Genomic DNA, 27,248 nt, shown 5'->3' with positions numbered 1-27,248 from the left:
GCGTTGTTAAGACATCACTCCGGAATTTAATGAAATGTGGGGTAGTCGCGTTGTTAAGACACCACATAATGCGTAACACTCCAGAAATTAATGAAATGTGGGGTAGTCGTGTTGTTAAGACACCACTCCATAAATTAATGAAATGTGGGGTAGTCGCGTTGTTAAGACACCACTACGAAAATTAATGAAATGTGGGGTAGTCGCGTTGTTAAGACACCACTCCGGGAATTAATGAAATGTGGGGTAGTCGCGTTGTTAAGACACCACTCCGGAAATAAATGGCATGTGGGTTAGTCGCGGTGTCAAGACACCACATTTTCTCAAAGGGTGGGTGAGTCGCGGTGTTAAGACACCACCCGGGGTTAGGGTTTTAGCGATACACGGTGTTAAGTACGCTAATGAATGTTACGAATTCCAATGGTCCTTTGCAATTACCATCTTCTTGAATGATTGGGTTGACCATGTTTTGTGAAGTAGTATAGCATATTGTATTGTTGGAATATATGCTAATATTTGTGCTAGCTCGTGATTTGGAGACTTAGCGTTATACTTGTGATGGCATGCTATTTAGTGGCTAGCGTTTATACGGTAAGGTGTAAGTGGTTGCAAATAGGTATATTATATATGTATGTGTATAACTATTGCATTCACTAAGCATTTTGCATACCCTCTCGTTGTTTACCTTTTTAGGCTCCGGCTTGGATAAAGGCAAGGGCATTCGATTGGATTAGTGGCCTCCCGCTTTGTTTTGATAGGGGATGCTTTTGGTTGATTAGCTTTTGAAGTTTGACCGAGAATTGGGTAGTTTAACCCACAAACACCATGCTCTAGTGTCGTTTGGATATTAAACTCTAATGGTCGAAACTTGTATTTTGTACGAAAAGTATAATTCGGTTCGATGTGGGCCTGGCGATGTAAAACTTGTTTTGATGATGGAAATCTCTTAGTTTTACTTATTATGACATGTTGTAAAAGGGGTTTCGTTTAAAAGTGTCGGGAAGCGGGTTTTCCGCTCATGTAAGTTGAACCCCGGAAGCAGAATTCTGCAGTTCAATTGGACGCCGTCCAATATGCTTGGACGCCGTCCTGGCCTTCAATATTGGACGCCGTCCAGATAACTGGACGCCGTCCAGATGTACTGATCCAGAAAAAAAATTAAGGCGTGTTTTTGGTATAACGAGGTTGGGTCATTACAATTGGTATTAGAGAATGGTCTAAGGGATTTAGGCGACTTAAGATAGGTGCCTAGACTTAGACTGTATTGTGTATGCGCTTTATGCGGGACTTGTATAATTTCGGGTCGAACCGGGATTGGGTAGTGCCTAGGTTTAGGTGAACTTACTTGGAATTAATTGTTCCTTATTGTATTTGCAATCATCAAGCGAGATAGATGTCGTACTAGCGAGTTAATGCGACATGCTACCGTAACAATGACTAGCTACCATTGTTACGGGTTCAGATCGTGTAAACAAGCGATGTACGACGATTGTTGAGCAAGATGGGGCGGTGTGATATGAAATGTCCCGTTCTTATTGATTAAAAACGCTCCATATTAATTGATTTCGTTGCGAGGTTTTAACCTCTATATGAGACGTTTTTCAAAGACTGCATTCATTTTAAAACAAACCATAACCTTTATTTCATCAATAAAGGTTTAAAAATTTTACGTAGATTATCAAATAATGATAATCTAAAATATCCTGTTTACACACGACCATTACATAATGGTTTACAATACAAATATGTTACAACAAAATAAGTTTCTTGAATGCAGTTTTTACACAATATCATACAAGCATGGACTCCAAATCTCGTCCTTATTTAAGTATGCGATAGCGGAAGCTCTTAATAATCACCTGAGAATAAACATGCTTAAAATGTCAACAAAAATGTTGGTGAGTTATAGGTTTAACATATATATATCAAATCATAATAATAGACCACAAGATTTCATATTTCAATACACATCCCATACATAGAGATAAAAACCATTCATATGGTGAACACCTGGTAACCGACATTAACAAGATGCATATATAAGAATATCCCCATCATTCCGGGACACCCTTCGGATATGATATAAATTTCAAAGTACTAAAGCATCCGGTACTTTGGATGGGGTTTGTTAGGCCCAATAGATCTATCTTTAGGATTCGCGTCAATTAGGGTGTCTGTTCCCTAATTCTTAGATTACCAGACTTAATAAAAAGGGGCATATTCGATTTCGATAATTCAACCATAGAATGTAGTTTCACGTACTTGTGTCTATTTTGTAAATCATTTATAAAACCTGCATGTATTCTCATCCCAAAAATATTAGATTTTAAAAGTGGGACTATAACTCACTTTCACAGATTTTTACTCCGTCGGGAAGTAAGACTTGGCCACTGGTTGATTCACGAACCTATAACAATATATACATATATATCAAAGTATGTTCAAAATATATTTACAACACTTTTAATATATTTTGATGTTTTAAGTTTATTAAGTCAGCTGTCCTCGTTAGTAACCTACAACTAGTTGTCCACAGTTAGATGTACAGAAATAAATCGATAAATATTATCTTAAATCAATCCACGACCCAGTGTATACGTATCTCAGTATTGATCACAACTCAAACTATATATATTTTGGAATCAACCTCAACCCTGTATAGCTAACTCCAACATTCACATATAGAGTGTCTATGGTTGTTCCGAAATATATATAGATGTGTCGACATGATAGGTCGAAACATTGTATACGTGTCTATGGTATCTCAAGATTACATAATATACAATACAAGTTGATTAAGTTATGGTTGGAATAGATTTGTTACCAATTTTCACGTAGCTAAAATGAGAAAAATTATCCAATCTTGTTTTACCCATAACTTCTTCATTTTAAATCCGTTTTGAGTGAATAAAATTTCTATGGTTTCATATTGAACTCTATTTTATGAATCTAAACATAAAAAGTATAGGTTTATAGTCGGAAAAATAAGTTACAAGTTGTTTTTGTAAAGGTAGTCATTTCAGTCGAAAGAACGACGTCTAGATGACCATTTTAGAAAACATACTTCCACTTTGAGTTTAACCATAATTTTTGGATATAGTTTCATGTTCATAATAAAAATCATTTTCTCAGAATAACAACTTTTAAATCAAAGTTTATCATAGTTTTTAATTACCTAACCCAAAACAGCCCGCGGTGTTACTACGACGGCGTAAATCCGGTTTTACGGTATTTTTTCGTGTTTCCAGGTTTTAAATCATTAAGTTAGCATATCATATAGATATAGAACATGTGTTTAGTTGATTTTAAAAGTCAAGTTAGAAGGATTAACTTTTGTTTGCGAACAAGTTTAGAATTAACTAAACTATGTTCTAGTGATTACAAGTTTAAACCTTCGAATAAGATAGCTTTATATGTATGAATCGAATGATGTTATGAACATCATTACTACCTTAAGTTCCTTGGATAAACCTACTGGAAAAGAGAAAAATGGATCTAGCTTCAACGGATCCTTGGATGGCTCGAAGTTCTTGAAGCAGAATCATGACACGAAAACAAGTTCAAGTAAGATCATCACTTGAAATAAGATTGTTATAGTTATAGAATTTGAACCAAAGTTTGAATATGATTATTACCTTGTATTAGAATGATAACCTACTGTAAGAAACAAAGATTTCTTGAGGTTGGATGATCACCTTACAAGATTGGAAGTGAGCTAGCAAACATGAAAGTATTCTTGATTTTATGTAACTAGAACTTGTAGAATTTATGAAGAACACTTAGAACTTGAAGATAGAACTTGAGAGAGATCAATTAGATGAAGAAAATTGAAGAATGAAAGTGTTTGTAGGTGTTTTTGGTCATTGGTGTATGGATTAGATATAAAGGATATGTAATTTTGTTTTCATGTAAATAAGTCATGAATGATTACTCATATTTTTGTAATTTTATGAGATATTTCATGCTAGTTGCCAAATGATGGTTCCCACATGTGTTAGGTGACTCACGTGGGCTGCTAAGAGCTGATCATTGGAGTGTATATACCAATAGTACATACATCTAAAAGCTGTGTATTGTACGAGTACGAATACGGGTGCATACGAGTAGAATTGTTGATGAAACTGAACGAGGATGTAATTGTAAGCATTTTTGTTAAGTAGAAGTATTTTGATAAGTGTATTGAAGTCTTTCAAAAGTGTATAAATACATATTAAAACACTACATGTATATACATTTTAACTGAGTCGTTAAGTCATCGTTAGTCGTTACATGTAAGTGTTGTTTTGAAACCTTTAGGTTAACGATCTTGTTAAATGTTGTTAACCCAATGTTTATAATATCAAATGAGATTTTAAATTATTATATTATCATGATATTATCATGTATGAATATCTCTTAATATGATATATATACATTAAATGTCTTTACAACGATAATCGTTACATATATGTCTCGTTTAAAAATCATTAAGTTAGTAGTCTTGTTTTTACATATGTAGTTCATTGTTAATATACTTAATGATATGTTTAATTATCATAGTATCATGTTAACTATATATATATCCATATATATGTCATCATATAGTTTTTACAAGTTTTAACGTTCGTGAATCACCGGTCAACTTGGGTGGTCAATTGTCTATATGAAACCTATTTCAATTAATAAAGTCTTAACAAGTTTGATTGCTTAACATGTTGGAAACATTTAATCATGTAAATATCAATCTCAATTAATATATATAAACATGGAAAAGTTCGGGTCACTACAGTACCTACCCGTTAAATAAATTTCGTCCCGAAATTTTAAGCTGTTGAAGGTGTTGACGAATCTTCTGGAAATAGATGCGAGTATTTCTTCTTCATCTGATATTCACGCTCCCAGGTGAACTCGGGTCCTCTACGAGCATTCCATCGAACCTTAACAATTGGTATCTTGTTTTGCTTAAGTCTTTTAACCTCACGATCCATTATTTCGACGAGTTCTTCGATGAATTGGAGTTTTTCGTTGATTTGGATTTCATCTAACGGAATAGTGAGATCTTCTTTAGCAAAACATTTCTTCAAATTCGAGACGTGGAAAGTTTTATGTACAGCCACGAGTTGTTGAGGTAACTCAAGTCGGTAAGCTACTGGTCCGACACGATCAATAATCTGAATGGTCCAATATACCTTGGATTTAATTTCCCTCGTTTACCAAATTGAACAACGCCTTTCCAAGGTGCAACTTTAAACATGACTATCTCTCCAATTTCAAATTCTATATCTTTTCTTTTAATGTCAGCGTAGCTCTTTTGTCGACTTTGGGCGGTTTTCAACCGTTGTTGAATTTGGATGATCTTCTCGGTAGTTTCTTGTATAATCTCCGGACCCGTAATCTGTCTATCCCCCACTTCACTCCAACAAATCGGAGACCTGCACCTTCTACCATAAAGTGCTTCAAACAGCGCCATCTCAATGCTTGAATGGTAGCTGTTGTTGTAGGAAAATTCTGCTAACGATAGATGTCGATCCCAATTGTTTCCGAAATCAATAACACATGCTCGTAGCATGTCTTCAAGCATTTGTATCGTCCTTTCGCTCTGCCCATCAGTTTGTGGATGATAGGCAGTACTCATGTCTAGACGAGTTCCTAATGCTTGCTGTAACGTCTGCCAGAATCTTGAAATAAATCTGCCATCCCTATCAGAGATAATAGAGATTGGTATTCCATGTCTGGAGACGACTTCCTTCAAATACAGTCGTGCTAACTTCTCCATCTTGTCATCTTCTCTTATTGGCAGGAAGTGTGCTGATTTGGTGAGACGATCAACTATTACCCAAATAGTATCAAAACCACTTGCAGTCCTTGGCAATTTAGTGATGAAATCCATGGTAATGTTTTCCCATTTCCATTCTGGGATTTCGGGTTGTTGAAGTAGACCTGATGGTTTCTGATGCTCAGCTTTGACCTTAGAACACGTCAAACATTCTCCTACGTATTTAGCAACATCGGATTTCATACCCGGCCACCAAAAATGTTTCTTGAGATCCTTGTACATCTTCCCCGTTCCAGGATGTATTGAGTATCAGGTTTTATGAGCTTCTCTAAGTACCATTTCTCTCATATCTCCAAATTTTGGTACCCAAATCCTTTCAGCCCTATACCGGGTTCCGTCTTCCCGAATATTAAGATGCTTCTCCGATCCTTTGGGTATTTCATCCTTTAAATTTCCCTCTTTTAAAACTCCTTGTTGCGCCTCCTTTATTTGAGTAGTAAGGTTATTATGAATCATTATATTCATAGATTTTACTCGAATGGGTTCTCTGTCCTTCCTGCTCAAGGCATCGGCTACCACATTTTCCTTCCCCGGGTGGTAACGAATCTCAAAGTCGTAATTATTCAATAACTCAATCCACCTATGCTGCCTCATATTCAGTTGTTTCTGATTAAATATGTGTTGAAGACTTTTGTGGGCGGTATATATAATACTTTTGACCCCATATAAGTAGTGCCTCCAAGTCTTTAATGCAAAAACAACCGCGCCTAATTCCAAATCATGCGTCGTATAATTTTGTTCGTGAATCTTCAATTGTCTAGACGCATAAGCAATCACCTTCGTTCATTGCATTAATACACAACTGAGACCTTGCTTTGATGTGTCACAATAAATCACAAAATTATCATTCCCTTCAGGCAATGACAATATAGGTGCCGTAGTTAGCTTTTTCTTCAATAACTGAAACGCTTTCTCTTGTTCATCATTCCATTCAAATTTCTTCCCTTTATACGTTAATGCAGTCAAGAGTTTTGCTATTCTAGAAAAGTCTTGGATGAACCTTCTGTAGTAACCAACTAGTCCTAAAAACTGGCGTATGTGTTTCGGAGTTTTTGGGGTTTCCCACTTTTCAACAATTTATATCTTTGCCGGATCCACCTTAATACCTTCTTTGTTCACTATGTGACCGAGGAATTGAACTTCTTCCAACCAAAATGCACACTTTGAAAACTTAGCGTACAATTCTTCCTTCCTCAATACTTCTAACACCTTTCTCAAATGTTCACCGTGTTCTTGGTCATTCTTTGAGTAAATAAGTATGTCATCAATGAAAACAATGACAAACTTGCCAAGGTATGGTCCACACACTCGGTTCATAAGGTCCATGAACACAGCTGGTGCATTAGTTAAACCAAACGGCATGACCATAAACTCGTAATGACCGTAACGTGTTCTGAAAGCAGTCTTTGGAATATCATCTTCTTTCACCCGCATTTGATGATACCCGGAACGTAAGTCAATCTTTGAATAAACAGACGAGCCTTGTAGTTGATCAAATAAGTCGTCGATTCTCGGTAGTGGGTAGCGGTTCTTGATGGTAAGTTTGTTCAACTCTCGGTAGTCGATACACAACCTGAATGTACCATCTTTCTTCTTGACAAACAAAACAGGAGCTCCCCACGGTGATGTGCTTGGTCGAATGAAACCACGCTCTAAAAGTTCTTGTAATTGGCTTTGCAGTTCTTTCATCTCGCTGGGTGCGAGTCTGTAAGGAGCACGAGCTATTGGTGCAGCTCCTGGTACAAGATCTATTTGAAATTCAACGGATCGATGTGGGGGTAATCCCGGTAATTCTTTCGGAAATACATCGGGAAATTCTTTTGCAATGGGAACATCATTGATGCTCTTTTCTTCAGTTTGTACTTTCTCGACGTGTGCTAGAACAGCATAGCAACCTTTTCTTATTAGTTTTTGTGCCTTCAAATTACTAATAAGATGTAGCTTCGTGTTGCCCTTTTCTCCGTACACCATTAAGGGTTTTCCTTTTTCTCGTATAATGTGAATTGCATTTTTGTAACAAACGATCTCTGCTTTCACTTCTTTCAACCAATCCATACCGATTATCACATCAAAACTCCCTAACTCTACTGGTATCAAATCAATCTTAAATGTTTCACTAACCAGTTTAATTTCTCGATTCCGACATATATTATCTGCTGAAATTAATTTACCATTTGCTAATTCGAGTAAAAATTTACTATCCAAAGGCGTCAATGGACAACTTAATTTAGCACAAAAATCTCTACTCATATAGCTTCTATCCGCACCCGAATCAAATAAAACGTAAGCAGATTTATTGTCAATAAGAAACGTACCCGTAACAAGCTCCGGGTCTTCCTGTGCCTCTGCCGCATTAATATTGAAAACTCTTCCGCGGCCTTGTCCATTCGTGTTCTCCTGGTTCGGGCAATTTCTAATAATGTGGCCCGGTTTTCCACATTTATAACAAACTACATTGGCATAACTTGCTCCGACACTACTTGCTCCGCCATTACTCGTTTCGACACTATTTGTTCCTTTCGTTCTATTAACCCCTGGTCCGTAGACCTCACACTTCACCGCGCTATGACCATTTCTTTTACACTTGTTGCAAAATTTGGTGCAGAACCCCGAGTGATACTTTTCACACCTTTGGCATAGTTGCTTCTGATTGTTGTTGTTGTTGCGGTTATTATTATTGTTGGGATGATTGTTGTAGTTGCTGCTGTTGTTGTTGTTGTTGTTGTTGTTGTTGTTGTTGGGCCTTTTGTTGTAGTTGCGATTGATGTTGCGATTGTTGGGATAATTGTTGCGATTATTGTTGTAATTGCTGTTATTGTTTTCCTCTCACTTTCTTTTGACTTGCTTCACATTGGCCTCTTCAGCAGTCTGTTCTTTAATTCTTTCTTCAATCTGGTTCACTAGTTTGTGAGCCATTCTACATGCCTGTTGTATGGAGGTGGGCTCGTGTGAACTTATATCTTCTTGGATTCTTTCCGGTAATCCTTTCACAAACGCGTCGATCTTCTCTTCCTCATCTTCGAACGCTCCCGGACACAATAAGCACAATTCTGTGAATCGTCTTTCGTACGTGGTAATATCAAATCCTTGGGTTCGTAACCCTCTAAGTTCTGTCTTGAGCTTATTGACCTCGGTTCTGGGACGGTACTTCTCGTTCATCAAGTGCTTAAATGCTGACCACGGTAGTGCGTACGCATCATCTTGTCCCACTTGCTCTAGATAGGTATTCCACCATGTTAACGTAGAACCTGTGAAGGTATACGTAGCGTACTTCACTTTGTCCTCTTCAGTACACTTACTTATGGCAAACACCGATTCGACCTTCTCGGTCCACCGTTTCAATCCGATCGGTCCTTCGGTTCCATCAAATTCCAAAGGTTTGCAGGCAGTGAATTCTTTGTAGGTGCATCCTACACGATTTCCTGTACTGCTAGATCCAAGGTTATTGTTGGTATGTAGCGCAGCCTGTACTGCGGCTATGTTTGAAGCTAGAAAAGTACAGAATTCCTCTTCATTCATATTCACGGTGTGTCGAGTAGTCGGTGCCATTTCCTTCCAAATAGTCAAATGGAACAAGTTAATCATACCGAATATTAAGAGTAGTTAATAGTATTTCGTAGCATAATATGAACTCATTTATAAAAGCTTTTTCTTCATATTAGCATTTTATAAGTTTAAATTCGGGTAGTACCTACCCGTTAAGTTCATACTTAGTAGCTAATATACAATTCAACTACTACACTTCTATATGAAAAACTGATTATAATAATATTTCGCGTTCAAACTTGTATACAATATTTTACAAACTTACAATACCGCTTATTTTACATAAAGCATGAAATATAGCACACAATAACTTTGATACAAGATAGTTGTAAAGATAATTCTAGCTAGTACACAAGTCGTTCAGCAAAGGCAATAAAGACACGTAATTCATACGTCCAGAAATAAGTCATGCATTCTGGTTTTACTAGGACTACTTCCCATCCTTGGTCTTGTGGAACATAACCGTTATGGCCGTTGATAAGACATCGTGTTGTAACGTCGTCAAAGGGACGAGGGTTACGTAATGACCAACAGTCTCGTAATAACCTAAAAAGCTCATTTCTTACCCCAATTACCGACTCCGTCACTTGTGGGAACGTTTTGTTTAATAGTTGTAGCCCGATGTTCTTGTTCTCACTTTGGTGAGAAGCGAACATTACTAATCCGTAAGCATAACATGCTTCTTTATGTTGCATGTTAGCCGCTTTTTCTAAATCACGAAGTCCAATATTCGGATATATTGAGTCAAAATAATTTCTTAACCCATTGCGTAAAATAGCATTTGGGTTCCCCGCAATATATGCGTCAAAGTAAACACATCATAACTTATGGGTTTCCCAATGTGATATCCCCCATCTTTCAAACGAAAGTCTCTTATAAACCAAGGCATTCTTGGAAAGTTCTTCGAATGTCTTACAAACTGATCTTGCCTTAAATAGTTGTGCCGAAGAATTCTGACCGACTCTAGACAAGATTTCATCAATCATGTCTCCGGGTAGGTCTCTTAAAATATTGGGTTGTCTATCCATTTTGTGTTTTTATACTGTAAAATAGACAAGAGTTAGATTCATAAAAAAATACTTATTAATACAAGCAATTTTTACATATATCATAAAGCATAAGCACACTATATTACATATATTACACCACACGAATACAACTATCTTATTCCGACTCACTCGTTTCTTCTTCTTCGATTTTGGTTCGTTTTGCCAAGTTTCTAGGGATATATGATGTTCCCCTAATACTAGCTGTTATTTTCCACAACGGTTTAGAAAAACCTGGTGGTTTAGAAGTTCCTGGGTCATTGTTACAACTTAAGGACTTCGGGGGTTGAAGATACCTATAAAGTTCATCGGGGTTGGAATTAGATTTCTCTATTTTTATGCCCTTTCCTTATTATTTTCTTTTGCCTTTTTAAATTCAGTTGGGGTAATTTCTATAACATCATCGGAATTCTCGTCGGAATCCGATTCATCGGAGAATTGGTAATCCTCCCAATATTTTGCTTCCTTGGCGGAAACACCATTGACCATAATTAACCTTGGTCGGTTGGTTGAGAATTTTCTTTTACTTAACCGTTTTATTATTTCCCCCACCGGTTCTATTTCCTCCTCCGGTTCCTCCTCTTCCGGTTCTGATTCTTCTTCCGGTTCTGATTCTTCTTCCGGTTCTTCTTCGGGAACTTATGAATCAGTCCAATATATATTCGACTCTTCGTTATTATTAGGTGAGTCAATGGGACTTGTTCTAGAGGTAGACATCTATCACATAATATCAAACATGTTAAGAGATTAATATATCACATAATATATACATGTTAATAATATATAGTTTCCAACAAAAATGTTAAGCAATCATTTTTCAAGTAAACACGGTCGAAGTCCAGACTCACTAATGCATCCTAACAAACTCGATAAGACACACTAATGCAAATTTTCTGGTTCTCTAAGACCAACGCTCGGATACCAACTGAAATGTCCCGTTCTTATTGATTAAAAACGTTCCATATTAATTGATTTCGTTGCGAGGTTTTGACCTCTATATGAGACGTTTTTCAAAGACTGCATTCATTTTAAAACAAACCATAACCTTTATTTCATCAATAAAGGTTTAAAAACTTTACGTAGATTATCAAATAATGATAATCTAAAATATCCTGTTTACACACGACCATTACATAATGGTTTACAATACAAATATGTTACAACAAAATAAGTTTCTTGAATGCAGTTTTTACACAATATCATACAAGCATGGACTCCAAATCTCGTCCTTATTTAAGTATGCGATAGCGGAAGCTCTTAATAATCACCTGAGAATAAACATGCTTAAAATGTCAACAAAAATGTTGGTGAGTTATAGGTTTAACCTATATATATCAAATCATAATAATAGACCACAAGATTTCATATTTCAATACACATCCCATACATAGAGATAAAAATCATTCATATTGTGAACACCTGGTAACCGACATTAACAAGATGCATATATAAGAATATCCCCATCATTCCGGGACACCCTTCAGATATGATATAAATTTCGAAGTACTAAAGCATCTGGTACTTTGGATGGGGTTTGTTAGGCCCAATAGATCTATCTTTAGGATTTGCGTCAATTAGGGTGTATGTTCCCTAATTCTTAGATTACCAGACTTAATAAAAAGGGACATATTCGATTTCGATAATTCAACCATAGAATGTAGTTTCACGTACTTGTGTCTATTTTGTAAATCATTTATAAAACCTGCATGTATTCTCATCCCAAAAATATTAGATTTTAAAAGTGGGACTATAACTCACTTTCACAGATTTTTACTTCGTCGGGAAGTAAGACTTGGCCACTGATTGATTCACGAACCTATAACAATATATACATATATATCAAAGTGTGTTCAAAATATATTTACAACACTTTTAATATATTTTGATGTTTTAAGTTTATTAAGTCAGCTGTCCTCGTTAGTAACCTACAACTAGTTGTCCACAGTTAGATGTACAGAAATAAATCGATAAATATTATCTTAAATCAATCCACGACCCAGTGTATATGTATCTCAGTATTGATCACAACTCAAACTATATATATTTTGTAATCAACCTCAACCCTGTATAGCTAACTCCAACATTCACATATAGAGTGTCTATGGTTGTTCCGAAATATATATAGATGTGTCGACATGATAGGTCGAAACATTGTATACGTGTCTATGGTATCTCAAGATTACATAATATATAATACAAGTTGATTAAGTTATGGTTGGAATAGATTTGTTACCAATTTTCACGTAGCTAAAATGAGAAAAATTATCCAATCTTGTTTTACCCATAACTTCTTCATTTTAAATCCGTTTTGAGTGAATCAAATTGCTATGGTTTCATATTGAACTCTATTTTATGAATCTAAACAGAAAAAGTATAGGTTTATAGTCAGAAAAATAAGTTACAAGTCGTTTTTGTAAAGGTAGTCATTTCAGTCGAAAGAACGACGTCTAGATGACCATTTTAGAAAACATACTTCCACTTTGAGTTTAACCATAATTTTTGGATATAGTTTTATGTTCATAATAAAAATAATTTTCTCAGAATAACAACTTTTAAATCAAAGTTTATCATAGTTTTTAATTAACTAACCCAAAACAGCCCGCGGTGTTACTACGACGGCGTAAATCCGGTTTTACGGTGTTTTTTCGTGTTTCCAGGTTTTAAATCATTAAGTTAGCATATCATATAGATATAGAACATGTGTTTAGTTGATTTTAAAAGTCAAGTTAGAAGGATTAACTTTTGTTTGCGAACAAGTTTAGAATTAACTAAACTATGTTCTAGTGATTACAAGTTTAAACCTTCGAATAAGATAGCTTTATATGTATGAATCGAATGATGTTATGAACATCATTACTACCTTAAGTTCCTTGGATAAACTTACTGGAAAAGAGAAAAATGAATCTAGCTTCAATGGATCCTTGGATGGCTCGAAGTTCTTGAAGCAGAATCATGACACGAAAACAAGTTCAAGTAAGATCATCACTTGAAATAAGATTGTTATAGTTATAGAAATTGAACTAAAGTTTGAATATGATTATTACCTTGTATTAGAATGATAACCTACTGTAAGAAATAAAGATTTCTTGAGGTTGGATGATCACCTTACAAGATTGGAAGTGAGCTAGCAAACATGAAAGTATTCTTGATTTTATGTAACTAGAACTTGTAGAATTTATGAAGAACACTTAGAACTTGAAGATAGAACTTGAGAGAGATCAATTAGATGAAGAAAATTGAAGAATGAAAGTGTTTGTAGGTGTTTTTGGTCGTTGGTGTATGGATTAGATATAAAGGATATGTAATTTTGTTTTCATGTAAATAAGTCATGAATGATTACTCATATTTTTGTAATTTTATGAGATATTTCATGCTAGTTGCCAAATGATGGTTCCCACATGTGTTAGGTGACTCACGTGGGCTACTAAGAGCTGATCATTGGAGTGTATATACCAATAGTACATACATCTAAAAGCTGTGTATTGTACGAGTATGAATACGGGTGCATACGAGTAGAATTGTTGATGAAACTGAACGAGGATGTAATTGTAAGCATTTTTGTTAAGTAGAAGTATTTTGATAAGTGTATTGAAGTCTTTCAAAAGTGTATAAATACATATTAAAACACTACATGTATATACATTTTAACTGAGTCGTTAAGTCATCGTTAGTCGTTACATGTAAGTGTTGTTTTGAAACCTTTAGGTTAACGATCTTGTTAAATGTTGTTAACCCAATGTTTATAATATCAAATGAGATTTTAAATTATTATATTATCATGATATTATCATGTATGAATATCTCTTAATATGATATATATACATTAAATGTCTTTACAACGATAATCGTTACATATATGTCTCGTTTAAAAATCATTAAGTTAGTAGTCTTGTTTTTACATATGTAGTTCATTGTTAATATACTTAATGATATGTTTACTTATCATAGTATCATGTTAACTATATATATATCCATATATATGTCATCATATAGTTTTTACAAGTTTTAACGTTCGTGAATCACCGGTCAACTTGGGTGGTCAATTGTCTATATGAAACATATTTCAATTAATCAAGTCTTAACAATTTTAATTGCTTAACATGTTGGAAACATTTAATCATCTAAATATCAATCTCAATTAATATATATAAACATGGAAAAGTTCGGGTCACTACATGATATATATATGTATATATATATGTATATATATATATGTATATATCTATATATATATATATATATATATATATATATATATATATATATATATATATATGTGTGTGTATATATATATGTATATATATGTATATGTCGTTTCCTTTTTGTTTCGTTGATTAATATATTTTATTTCTTAAGAATGAAGACGGAAGATGGAATCGGAACAGACGCGCCTACTCATGAAAGAAAGGATGAGTTAATGGTGAGGGTGGAGGCCGTGCTCAGACATTATGTCTCGGGTTTTGCCAACAAAGTTAGACAAGTAGTCAAGGAGTCAATCAAAGGACGAGTAACCGAAATGGTCCGATACCAAGTGACTAAGGTCGTAAGGGAAGAGTTTGATAAGAGGTTTCCCAAACTTCAAGTTGATGGCGATGAAGGAGTATTAGTGAGTTTTGAATCACATTCTTCGAAAATATTCGATCACTTTTCGGGTAAGGAGAAGTTTGAGTCACAAGGTGCTCCTAGTAAGAGGGCAAGAAGTACGCCCGAGGGTGTTGAGAATGTGAAGAAGAGGAGTAAGGGAGGTTATGGACCTACGTGCTATAATTGCACACAAAAGGGCCATTTGTCGTGTGATTGCACAAATGCGCCTTCGAACAATGACATATGTTTTAAGTGTCGGAAAGAGGGACACCGCAAGTTGGAGTGTCCCGATTTGTTTTATGATCAAGGTAAAGGTGTAATTGAGAGCACAGGTAGCATAAGGAAGGGAGTGTCGGGCTTCAGTATGTCTAAATGTTACAATTGTGGGCAAGAGGGACATAAGTCTCGTGAATGTCTGTCGGACAAGACTGCATGTTTTTATTGTCGAAATGAAGGGCATCGAAAGTCAGAGTGTCCCGACTGGGTTGCTAAACAGACTAGAAAGTTGGGAGGTTTCATGCCTACGAGTTATAATTGTCTACAACAAGGTCATATGGCGCAGGATTGTACGGGTATACCTTTAAGCACGATCAGGTGCTTTAATTGCCAGAAGGAGGGACACCAAAGGTCAGAGTGTTCCGAATCATTTGTTGATTGGGTTAGGAGGTTAGAGCTCGACTAGTCGATGGATAGTGAAGCACGGAAGTCCAACGATGCTACTTCAGGTACTTTCGCTTTCGATACAAATATGCCTTATTATTATTTGTTGTGTGCCGATGGATTCGGTTATGAATTTAGAGACTTAAATTTCGTTTCGAGACCTAGTTAGTCTCGAGTGAGCATATATTTTCACTAGCACCCTTATAGGTGCGGGGTTAGTAATTTCGATGACGGTGCACTAGGGTAGCGCTTGAGTTGTTGACTCGTGAGAGTTGACCTGGGTCGAATGCATTGTGTAAATACGTAGTATAGTTATGGGTAGCACTCCTGATGGAATTACCCTACATTGACGATTGGATGGACGGACGAAGGGCATAAGACTTAATCTTTCTAAGCATTCCTTGGCATTGAGTAAAGGGTTGGCTTTACCAACCTATATAAATGGGCTTAGGTGTTTGGTTGATAACGCATGCTCGTTGTGGTGCCGGAAGTTGAAAAACCGTAAGGTTCATAGGTTGGTTTTGATTGAAGTCATTTAGTCGTGAGATACTAGACCGGTAATTTTCATCTCCCTTTAACGAGATGGTTGTTCAAGATTGTCGAGGATACGGACAGGGACCTGACAGTCGAACAAGTCAAGGATGGTGTGCGACGGCAATGATACGGGTAACGAAATTGTTAAGTTAACATTGGTTGGAGAAGTCTGCTTTGCGGGTAACGGCATTTTTGATATACAAGGTACGAGTTATGTTAGCGTTAGGTCGTTGCTTAATTGATGCCAACGGATGAAAGCGAGCGTCGGTTTTATGGTGAAATGAACTCGCGAGAGTTCGTGGGCTATGATCGATGAGGAGATTGGTCGTATAGGTCAGTGTGGTGTGCCTTGACTCTATTGTTTGAGTCTGTTGTTGTCTAGACTTTTTGCGTTGTGGCTTTTGGGTCGCCAAAATCCGGTCGAGTGAGACCCGTAGGAATTGTTGATTGGGTCGTGTATTGTCGCGCGTGTATGAGTTAAACAACTAAACGTATGGTGATGAAACCATTTAGGGCGTAGCCATAATTCAAATGTATGTTGGATGATTTTTACATGTTAATTTGGTGAGTTGGTAAGTAAAGTGTTGGGTGACATCCTGGCGTAAGGATTTTGCTTTCGAAGGCTACATGATATAATGTGGTGAGTGATTCCGTAAGAATCAACCACGATTGCAGTTCGATACGGTGCATGCAGCGAGTGTTCATAGACTTGATGTGAGAGGATGACCGTGAGAATGGTTATGACAAAGTTGGAAGAGTATAAGCCTTGGTGTACAAAGCATCTCCTTAGGGATGAGTTGAAAGGTTAATAGGCTGGTTGTGCGACCTAGATGAATTGTGACTAGTGGGTGTCGCTAGAAAGTTATGGGCATTGATCCATAAGGATCTAGGAAATTGCTTGACTTCGAGTAGTCAGAAGACGCGGGACACCGAAAGTAGACCCCATAAAGGTCAAGCTCTTGTGGCTCGGTGGTAGTGAAGGGAGTTGCATAACACTGCGTCAGGTGCCTCCTCATACCTGCTAGTGAAATGCTCCACTCCAATGGTGTGAGTATTATGTATTTGGGTACCGGGAAGAAACCCGAAGATACAACTGTGGTTTACTGCAGTGTTTAGCGCGCGTTAGCGTTTGACCAATTTGAAGGATCGAGGTTCAAATACCTTGTTATAGGTCCGCAAAGAATCGTTGAGTATGACCAGCGTCGAGACCGGCATGTGGGTTGTGTTATGTCAGGATTTCGCGAAATTTTATCACCTTGGCGGTAGGTGTACGGGATTAGAATCCTAAGTGGGGGAGTAGGTGCCGGAGATTTCGGAATAATCCCTATCTAGTAGACGTGATGGGCGGACGGGTGTCACTTATTTAGGAAAGGAAGACTTCGATGGTCTTCGGAGAAGTCCCAAGTTGGACTTTGGAATAAATTGTGACGGTATTTTTGCGACATGAGTTAGAATGGCGAAGTTCCCGAATGGCGGATACGGGAGATTTTCGGAAAGCGTCGGGATGACTCCCGAATATTCCACGATTGAAAGGCGCGACGACGATGATTGTCGGTGAATTGTTCTACTTTTAGGATGATTGTGAAGTGTATGGTACGAGTTTGGATACTCGGCGTAGGAGCAAACGGTTGCGGTTGTTTTGTCTCGTGGGTTGAATACCCGATATCGTTGTAAAATGATGCGTTAATGTACGAAGCGAGAATTCGGATGCGTGATTACTACATGTGTAACTCCGCGTTGGAAGCGGAAATGTTCGGGGGAGAAGTGCTTAACTTCTAGTGTTGGTACGGATCACAAGGACATGATCCAACTTAAGTGGGGGAGAGTTGTAAGACCCTGTTTCGGTTTCAGTGCATCGGGACGCCGTCCCAGTTATTGGACGCCGTCCTGTCTTTTGAAGCTGGACGCCGTCCAAACGTACTGACGGGCCAGCAAGGTAATTTGTTTTAAATTGAATGGGCATTTTGGTCTTTTCACTTGGTGGCCGGTTCTAAGCCACAAAACTGGATCCAAGGCTCAAAATATCTCACTTTTCATCTCTATCTTCAAGTCTTAGAGAGAGAAGGTGACTCCTAGAGAGAGAGAGATTGATTTGGAGAAGAAGGAGTTGATTTCTCTCCAAGGTCTGAGAGTTAAAGTTGTTCAACTCGCTCCTAGCTACGTTTTGATTGTGGTGGTAAGTTCTAAACCTAATTTCCTTGTTTGATTAGTGATAAGGGTTAGGGTTTGGGTAGTGATGAACATAAAACCCATTTGATAGTGATTTGGGGGCTTATGGGTAAGATTGGTTCATGAGGACTCAAAGATGTCAAACCTAGGGTTTCGAAATGATGAACGAGTTTATAGGTCTTAAATGTTTAGTAAATCACTAGCACACTTAGTGGTTAAAGTGAATGAGTGTATTTGGGTATGATGGTGACCCAAATGAGTGTGTTAATCTTGAAATGGGTCAAATGAGTCTTTGATGACCTAAGTGGGTTAATGTGTGCGAAAATGCGATAACCGTGTGTTAAAAGGTGTATTAGGACCATAATCGAATTGTTGGTAAGGGTTTGACATAATCCCGACCTAATGTTAGAGTTAATGGTGCAAATGGGTCACGTTTGCACTATGGGTCAAATGACATTTGGATGGCGGGTAAGTTGGTTGACCAACTTGAATGCATGATTGATATATGTGCATAATGTAATAGGTACGTTATTTTGAAGTTGCGAGCTTGGTTTATAAATTCACCAAAGGCGTAAGGTGAGTGGAATAATTATGCACGTATGATTATAATGTATTTATTTGTGTGGCGTGAAATGTGGGTTAGTCGCGTTGTTAAGACACCACATAATGCGTAACGAGTGGGGTAGTCGCGTTGTTAAGACACCACTCCAGAATTTAATGAAATGTGGGGTAGTCGCGTTGTTAAGACACCACATAATGCGTAACGAGTGGGGTAGTCGCGTTGTTAAGACACCACTCCGGAAATTAATGAAATGTGGGGTAGTCGCGTTGTTAAGACACCACTCTGAAAATTAATGAAATGTGGGGTAGTCGCGTTGTTAGGACACCACTCCGGAAATAAATGGCATGTTGTTAGTCGCGGTGTCAAGACACCACATTGTCTCAAAGGGTGGGTGAGTCGCGGTGTTAAGACACCACCCGGGGGTTAGGGTTTTAGCGATACACGGTGTTAAGTAAGCTAATGAATGTTGCGAATTCCGATGGTCCTTTGCAAGTACCATCTTCTTGAATGATTGGGTTAACCATGTTTTGTGAAGTAGTATAGCATATTGTATTGTTGGAATATATGCTAATATTTGTGCTAACACGTGATTTGGAGACTTAGCGTTATACTTGTGATGGTATGCTATTTAGTTGCTAGCGTTTATGCGGTAAGGTGTAAGTGGTTGCAAATAGGTATATTATATATGTATGTGTATAACTATTGCATTCACTAAGCGTTTTGCTTACCCTCTCATTGTTTACCTTTTTAGGCTCCGGCTTGGATAAAGGAGGGCATTCGATTGGATTAGTGGCCTCCCGCTTTGTTTTGATAGGAGATGATTTTGGTTGATTAGCTTTTGAAGTTTGACCGAGAATTGGGTAGTTTAACCCCCAAACACCATGCTCTAGTGTCGTTTGGATATTAAACTCTAATGGTCGAAACTTGTATTTTGTACGAAAAGTGTAATTCGGGTCGATGTGGGCCCAGCGATGTAAAACTTGTTTTGATGATGGAAATCTCTTAGTTTTACTTATTATGACATGTTGTAAAAGGGGTTTCGTTTAAAAGTGTTGGGAAGCGGGTGTTTCGCTCATGTAAGTTGGACCCCGGAAGCAGAATTCTACAGTTCAATTGGTCGCCGTCCAATATGCTTGGACGCCGTCCTGGCCTTCAATACTGGACGCCATCTAGATAACTGGACGCCGTCCAGATGTACTGATCCAGAAAAAAAAAATTTAAGGCGTGTTTTTGGTATAACGAGGTTGGGTCGTTACAAAAAATATACATATACATATGTATGTATATGATCAAGCCACATCCGTCGTTGAGTCAAAACTGTCGCCGGAATAACAGACCACCAACAAATCTGGTATTGTACCGGTTAATCAATCGTTGATCCCTTTAAATACGCCTGAATCAAACGTCGGTCAACGAAATCAAACATCGTCATACTCAATTTTTCAGGTCTGTTTCAGATCTGGATTTGACACTAGGTGATTTTAATTATTGAGTGTTTTGCATTTTGGATTCATGTGTCTTTGGTAAGTGGTTTTAGTTTTGGGAATGGAATAAAGACTAAAATTGCTTGGTTGCAGCATGGTTTTAGGGAATGCAAAACTCATTTTTTTGTTATTGAATTTTGTTCATAAATTTTTGATTAAAATTTAGGGTTCTGATTTGAATTTGGTTAAAGTTTTTGATTTGATTTTACTTTAATTTAGTTTTGAATTTGGATATGTTTAAGGTTTAATTTGGGTTTGATTTTTGAGGAAGAGATATTTTAGTTAGACATGAAAGAGATGTAAATGATGATGATTCTGCAAAAAAGACAAAAATGCCCTCATGTGTGTGGCATGTCACTCGAGTTAACGGAATTTTTTGACGATCGTTAGCCAGAGGGATGAAATTAGCAACATTGGCAAGCCACGAGGACGAAATCCATCAAAAAAAGTACAGAGACTAAATCAGCATTTTGATACAAACTACAGGGATCATTTCAGAAATTTTGTCATTTATAAATATTGCATTCTCACATTGCACATTGTAGGTCCACTTCATACACCTTCAGTCCCTCAACATCTAACAGTATCAATAAAACCTTCAACTATCTATAAATTGTATTCAGGACGTGCAATTAAGCTTAATTCATAAATGAGTGAAAATTACAAATAGATTCATGTTGGATTGCTAAGACATACGGAGTAATAATACTTTCAATATATATACATATGAGCAAATTGTGACTTCTATTTTGGCAATTGATCCAAGTGTTATAGGAGGTCTAGTATGACTAAATTAGTGAGTATTTTTCTCTCAAATCCATTTTGTATTTTTTTTTTAATACAAAATCTCACTAAATAAAAAAATTTCATAGAGTAGGATTCAATTAGCAAACCCATGAAAACCGCAATCAAATTTGGTAGTCCAATTAAGTAAGTAAAGTACTTTACGGAAAATCACACAAGTCTACCCACTACAAAATTAATTAAATTAAATTAAATATTATATTATAGAGTAATAAAATAATAAAATATAATGAATGATGGATATGCTATCGTACATTACACATGTATACATATACTTGGATAAGTGTACTGGAGATGCTTTTCGTACACTGCAGATATTGGATTTGCATAACTTTTTTTTTTTTACTATTACAATTTCCTGTTTGGGTATTGAATTAATGTTGGTATATTTACTGCACACCATTAACAGCAAAAGGACTAAAACAAGATGATTCATAGAAGTAATAAGTTCTTGTTAGCTTCAATGAGTGAACCTGAATCCATCAGTCCGCAACATCATCAGATTAATATTCAATCTTCTTCACATGATGAACCTTCACTACCATTAAATATGCCCCGTCCAGATCTACTCATTGGTAAGTTTTTCTAATAATCCATTCCAATTTTTATATATTTCTTTACATAAAAATATATAACCAATAACCTCATCTTTTGAATAATTTAATATGAAGGAAGAGAAGATTACAATGAAATTTTGGTCCCATCGTATAAAGCGACAATAACAGGCGATTGGAAAGCGGCTAAAGTCATACTTGACAAGCGTCCGGAGCTCGTACGGTTTAGTATAACCGAAACTTGTGAAACGGTACTTCACATTGCAGTTTTAGGAAAATCATACTGGTTTGTTGAATATTTGGTGAGTTTGATGGAAAAAGAGGATTTAGAACTTCAAAATGTGAACGGTCAAACCGCTCTGTGTTTGGCAGCTATGGCTGGTAATGTTAAAATAGCTAAGATTTTGGTACAAAAGAACCATGCCTTACTTGATTTACCCGATAGTAGGGGAATGATGCCTCTTTATATGGCTGCTTTACATGGAAAGCATGAAATGGTGAAGTATTTATATCATAATTCTCGTAAAATGACTGGTGATTTTTGGACACATGAGAATCGAGTTTGTGTTCTTGTGAAATCTGTTGAGTCCAATCTATTTGGTAAGTAGCATTTTGTTTAAGTGACTACACTTTTTTGTGAAATTACTTGGTTTCATGAAGAAACTGTTAACTTTTCTTTTGTAGATTTTGCGTTACAAATTGTGACTGACCGGCCGGAACTTGCTATAAATGGGAGGGTACTCGCACTATTGGCTCGAAAACCTTATGCATTTAAAGCTACAAGACCTAATATTATCTTGAGAATCATATATTCGTGTAAGAATCACATTTCATTGTTTTTTTACCTTGCACTTTTAGGGTATTAGTTTATATGATATTCTATATATATATATATATATATATATATATATATATATATAGTGGTAGGATCAAGAGAGAAGTAACCATTCGGGGGAAGCGGGGGAAGCAAATTTTTTTTTTTTTTTTCGTTTTTTGAAAAAACTTTATTCACGAACATTATAGATGAGATGAAAATATGAACATTTTGTAGAGACACTTTGTGATAAATGTTTATTTTGACGGGAAAACGCTCGAAGAAGTAATATATAACAATTATCGTGTTTTTCGAGCGTATTTTGAGGTTTTACCTATTGGGGTTTAGATATTAGGGTTTAGATATTAGGGTTTATAGGGTTTAGATATTAGGGTTTAGAAATTTAGTGTTTAGGGTTTAGATTTAGGGTTTAGATTTAGGATTTAGATTGAGTTTTTAACACGAACGGTTTAGAGTTTAGGGTTTAGGGTTTAGGGTTTGGTGTTTTGGGTTTATTCCAAAACATCAAACCCTAAACCCTAAACCCTAAACCCTAAACTCTAAATCGGGCTAAATTTTACTTCACAAAACATGAAAAAAAAAACGTTCATATTCTTCACGAACAATATTATCTTGAATGTTATTTTTGTCGATCGTTTTCCCGCCTAAATAATAACATTCATCACCAAGTGTCTCTTCTAAATGTTCATATTTTCGTGTGATCTTGATGCCGGAAAAAAAAAATTTTGAAAAAAAACGAAAAAAAAAAATTTTTTTTGCTTCCCCCGCTTCATCCCGATTTGTTACTTCCCCATTGATCCTGCCCTATATATATATATATATATATATATATATATATATATATATATATGCTGATATTAGTTTATATATGTAGTGATAGCTCTGGTCAGTAGCTTACTAGTACTATTGCAAACGACTAGAATTTTGATATTTTAATACATCATTTGTAAGCAATTGACAAACATACTTGAGGCAGAGTATATAAACAACACCATTTGACTTAAAGATTGTAAGAGTACTTACTATTAACTTTAAGAAGAAACTACACTATTTTGTTCTTAAAAAGTACAATGACATTTTCACCATCCAGAGATTGATAAATTCACTGAAAGCATTAGCTATTTGTACTGTACAAGTACATTGTGGATTTATCAATATTAATATTAATGGTGAAAATATCAATTCCCTTTTGAAAGGGGTGATATCTAATCATCTCTACCAGTTCTATTAAAAAAGCTAATCACTTTATTTACTTTGATGAATCATTTCTGAAGTATATAATTTGCTGTGTGTTTTTGTTTTTAGTTTTAGCAGTTTGCCATTTGAAGGTTGCAATTCCTGATATGGAAAGTCATGCCCTGCAGTTGTTAAGAATTATGTGGGCAGAGATTGTGAAACTGCCCAAAACTCAAATCGATGACATAATAAGAGGGCCGCCTGACCAAATTAACGGATATGAAAAACGAACACGTTCTGAAAAGGAACAGCAAGAAACGCTTCAACTGCTAAGAACCATTTCCGACAACATTACAAACATGCCTTTTAAAATATTTAATCTATTCAAAGGTCCAGCTAATGAGATGACATCAGCACCAAAAGACAAAAAGAATAAGTATTCATCACGAGTACTGTTTCTTGCTGCTGAAATGGGGAATACTGCATTTGTAGTAGAAATTATTCGACAATATCCACATTTAGTACGGGAGGTAAATGATGATAATCAAAGTATATTTCATGTTGCTGTCTCGCATCGTCATGAGGGTATATACAATCTGTTATATGACATTGGATCACTCAGGAATTTGATAATTACTTTAGAAGATAAAAATGGGAACAATATTTTGCATTTAGCTGGGGAGAGTGCTAAAATGAATAGGCTACAAAACATCCCTGGAGTTGGTCTGCAATTGCATTTAGAAACCTTATGGTTCAAGGTAATTCTTTTACTCTACCTAGGATTATGTCTTCTAAAGTATAATTTTACTTTATATCACTTGTCCATTGATTTAGATACTGGGAGATTTGGGTTAGACTTAACCTACCAGGTTGAAGAATCTTTAGTGACGTGCGTTTAATCTTTTGAATTAACTAAATAGGAGTCGGTAGGCATGAATTAGATATGACTAAAATGGTGAAAGCTCGCAAATTCTTTGATCCTCTACCATTTTGGCCATATCTCCCCTTCATATGGACTCCAATTTAGTTGATTCAAAAGCCCAAATGTGCATAACTCATAAGACTACAAACTACATTAACTACTAAAGTTTTGAGATGGCCAGGGCCCTTCCTTGCCCTCATTAAGCTCTGCCTTCAATGCAGAGGACAACAACTTAAACAAACAGTTCAAATGGGTTTATGCCATTTTTTTTAAAGGCATTTATGCCATTTTTTGAAGTAATTAAAATAGATGAAGATGATAAATAATACTTGTAATAAATAGATAAACAATTAAAAAAACAACGGATCACTCAAAGTGGCGGAGCCACTACTTTGATCCTACCACTTTAATAACAGCCTCAAAGGCGGAATTGTGTACATAAGTGTGGTCCTATGCTCCAAGGGATGGATTGATTTCTTTTTTATATCTTTTGGACCATCTTTTCGCACGTTTTAATTTTTTTCCGCACGTTTTAATTAATATGATACTTGATAGATAACGATGTGTGTAACATTTGTGACGTATGTTATGTTAGGAAGTAGAAGCGATGCTGCCTCCTCCATTTCGGGAAAAGAAGAACGCGGCTGGTCTAACACCACATGAAGTATTCACAAAGAACCACAAAATCCTCTTTTCAAAAGGCGAAGAGTGGATGAAAGAAACAGCTGCTCAGTTAATGGTGGTTGCGTCACTAATAGCCACTATATCATTTGCAGCTGCATTTACGTTTCCAGGTGGATATGACCAAGTAACTGGTATGCCCATCTTCCTCAAAAAAGAACTATCCAAAATCTTCATCATATTTGATGGTTTGTCATTTATATCGTCGACAACATCAATCCTTCTGGTTTTGACTATACTCGGTTCTGATTACACTGAACACGATTTCATGATTTCGTTACCTCAAAAGTTGATGATATGTCTCGCATCACTTTTCATCTCTATAGCAACCATGATCCTCACTTTTATTATCAACTTTTTATTACTTTATCAAAATAGTTCCAAGTGGATACCTATTTTTATCATCTCTTTTGCTGCAGTCACCTACATGATTTTTGGTAGCCCAAAATTTCCACTTATAGGTCGCTTTCTATACGGTTCTAGATTTCTTTTCCAAAGGGAGACACGAATGCTTAAGAAACCAATCTTCTAGACATTATTATCTTTGAATTTTAGTTGATGTAAGCTTAACATTAAGATATTTGTTATATACTACGGATATACCTTATATACACCGTTTTTTAGAGCGCTGTTAGCTCAAATTCACATAAGCTTTCAATTCAATATCAATATTAAATGTTAATGTTAATGTTAATTGGATGTGTTATTTATAATTAAAATGATTACATCTATATATAATATATTATGGTTCTACAAAATAAACAACATAATATTCACCCGGTACCAGGTCTCGCGCTCGGGAGGCTTGATTACCCGAGGTTTTACCTTCTATGGGGGAGCCAATGTGCTCGTTCATAGGAGGGTTTCCTTGCTTACCAAATAAATAAAAATAAACAACATAATCATATATAATCGAAGATGAGATCATTACAAGTCGGTTTGACGACTCTTAAGCGTTTTAAGATAAAAATTTTTATTAAACATATCAACATAATTGTCAAGATATCTAATTATAAGCATTAAACTATCCAACGACAACAATAACATAACCTAATCTCACAAATTAGAGATATGGGGAGGTGAGACGTAGACAATCCTTCCTCTATGAGAAGTCATTTCTTCACCCGAGTGAAACACTCCAGGAGTAGAGAAAGTCCTCCCCCTTTTTATTCGACGGGTAAAGAGATTGCTTCCAAAAGAACGTCCGGCCAAAAATAAAATAAAATAAAATAATAAAACATCATTAATTATGTATTTATAACGTTACTGACATATAGTAACATCAAATAAGAAAAATAATAATAATAAAATACCTAAATATATGACAGAATTAAATGTATTGGAATTGACTTGAAAATTGCAAAGAAAAGGTGATAAGAGTATGTAGGTTGATTTGGGAAAAAAACGATTGTCAATTTAAGGGGGCCCAATAAGCAATATTTTTTTTATCTCTTGATTTGCTACACAAATTATAATACTAGCCCAACAATTTAGGAGGGCCATGGCACTTTTGGCCTAACATATTTCCGCCATTGGTTCTATGCTTATAGTTCAAAACTAGTTTTCGAACCCTCGTTTCGCGCTGGGGGTTCGATTTTCAATGTATTTTATTGCGTTTAGTTTGTAAAATTATTTTGTGGCTAACGATGATGTCGTTGAAGCGCAACTCGAGTCTAGGGATGGCAATGGGCGAGAAAAAACCCGTGACCCGCGAGTATCCGATCCGTGATGTGCGGGTAAAATCATAAAATCTTACCCGCGGGCACAGGTACGGGTAAAAAATTATACCCGCCAATGGGTCGCGTGCGGGTCGCGGGTATATACTACCCGTCGCGGGTAAAACCCGATCCGTTAATTCATGAGATTTTTTCTATTTTAT

At 36.2% G+C, this 27,248-nt stretch overlaps 1 protein-coding gene across 1 annotated transcript; it reads left to right on the top strand.

Moving 5' to 3' along the window:
• Positions 1-21,543: 21,543 nt before the first annotated feature.
• On the top strand, positions 21,544-26,009 carry LOC139866607 (uncharacterized). The gene is made up of 5 exons (XM_071854894.1): positions 21,544-21,776; positions 21,873-22,355; positions 22,440-22,571; positions 23,896-24,524; positions 25,284-26,009. Exons 1-5 carry the CDS (start codon positions 21,629-21,631, stop codon positions 25,899-25,901), a joined length of 2,010 nt encoding a protein of 669 aa, XP_071710995.1. The 5' UTR covers positions 21,544-21,628; the 3' UTR covers positions 25,902-26,009.
• Positions 26,010-27,248: the final 1,239 nt, after the last annotated feature.

Source organism: Rutidosis leptorrhynchoides, chromosome 9 (assembly GCF_046630445.1).
Source record: "Rutidosis leptorrhynchoides isolate AG116_Rl617_1_P2 chromosome 9, CSIRO_AGI_Rlap_v1, whole genome shotgun sequence".
Taxonomy (NCBI): domain Eukaryota; kingdom Viridiplantae; phylum Streptophyta; class Magnoliopsida; order Asterales; family Asteraceae; genus Rutidosis; species Rutidosis leptorrhynchoides.
Note: the sequence above shows the minus strand (reverse complement) of the source record. Positions and strands in the feature narration are given on the sequence as shown.

What these genes read in the sequence shown, in the direction of transcription:
- LOC139866607 (XM_071854894.1), top strand. Translation starts at nt 21,629, where the DNA reads ATGATTCATAGAAGTAATAAGTTCTTGTTAGCTTCAATGAGTGAACCT. An exon ending in CTTGAGAATCATATATTCGT is followed by an intron (nt 22,572 to 23,895) that starts GTAAGAATCACA and finishes TTTTGTTTTTAG; the next exon opens with TTTTAGCAGTTTGCCATTTG. An exon ending in TAGAAACCTTATGGTTCAAG is followed by an intron (nt 24,525 to 25,283) that starts GTAATTCTTTTA and finishes ATGTTATGTTAG; the next exon opens with GAAGTAGAAGCGATGCTGCC.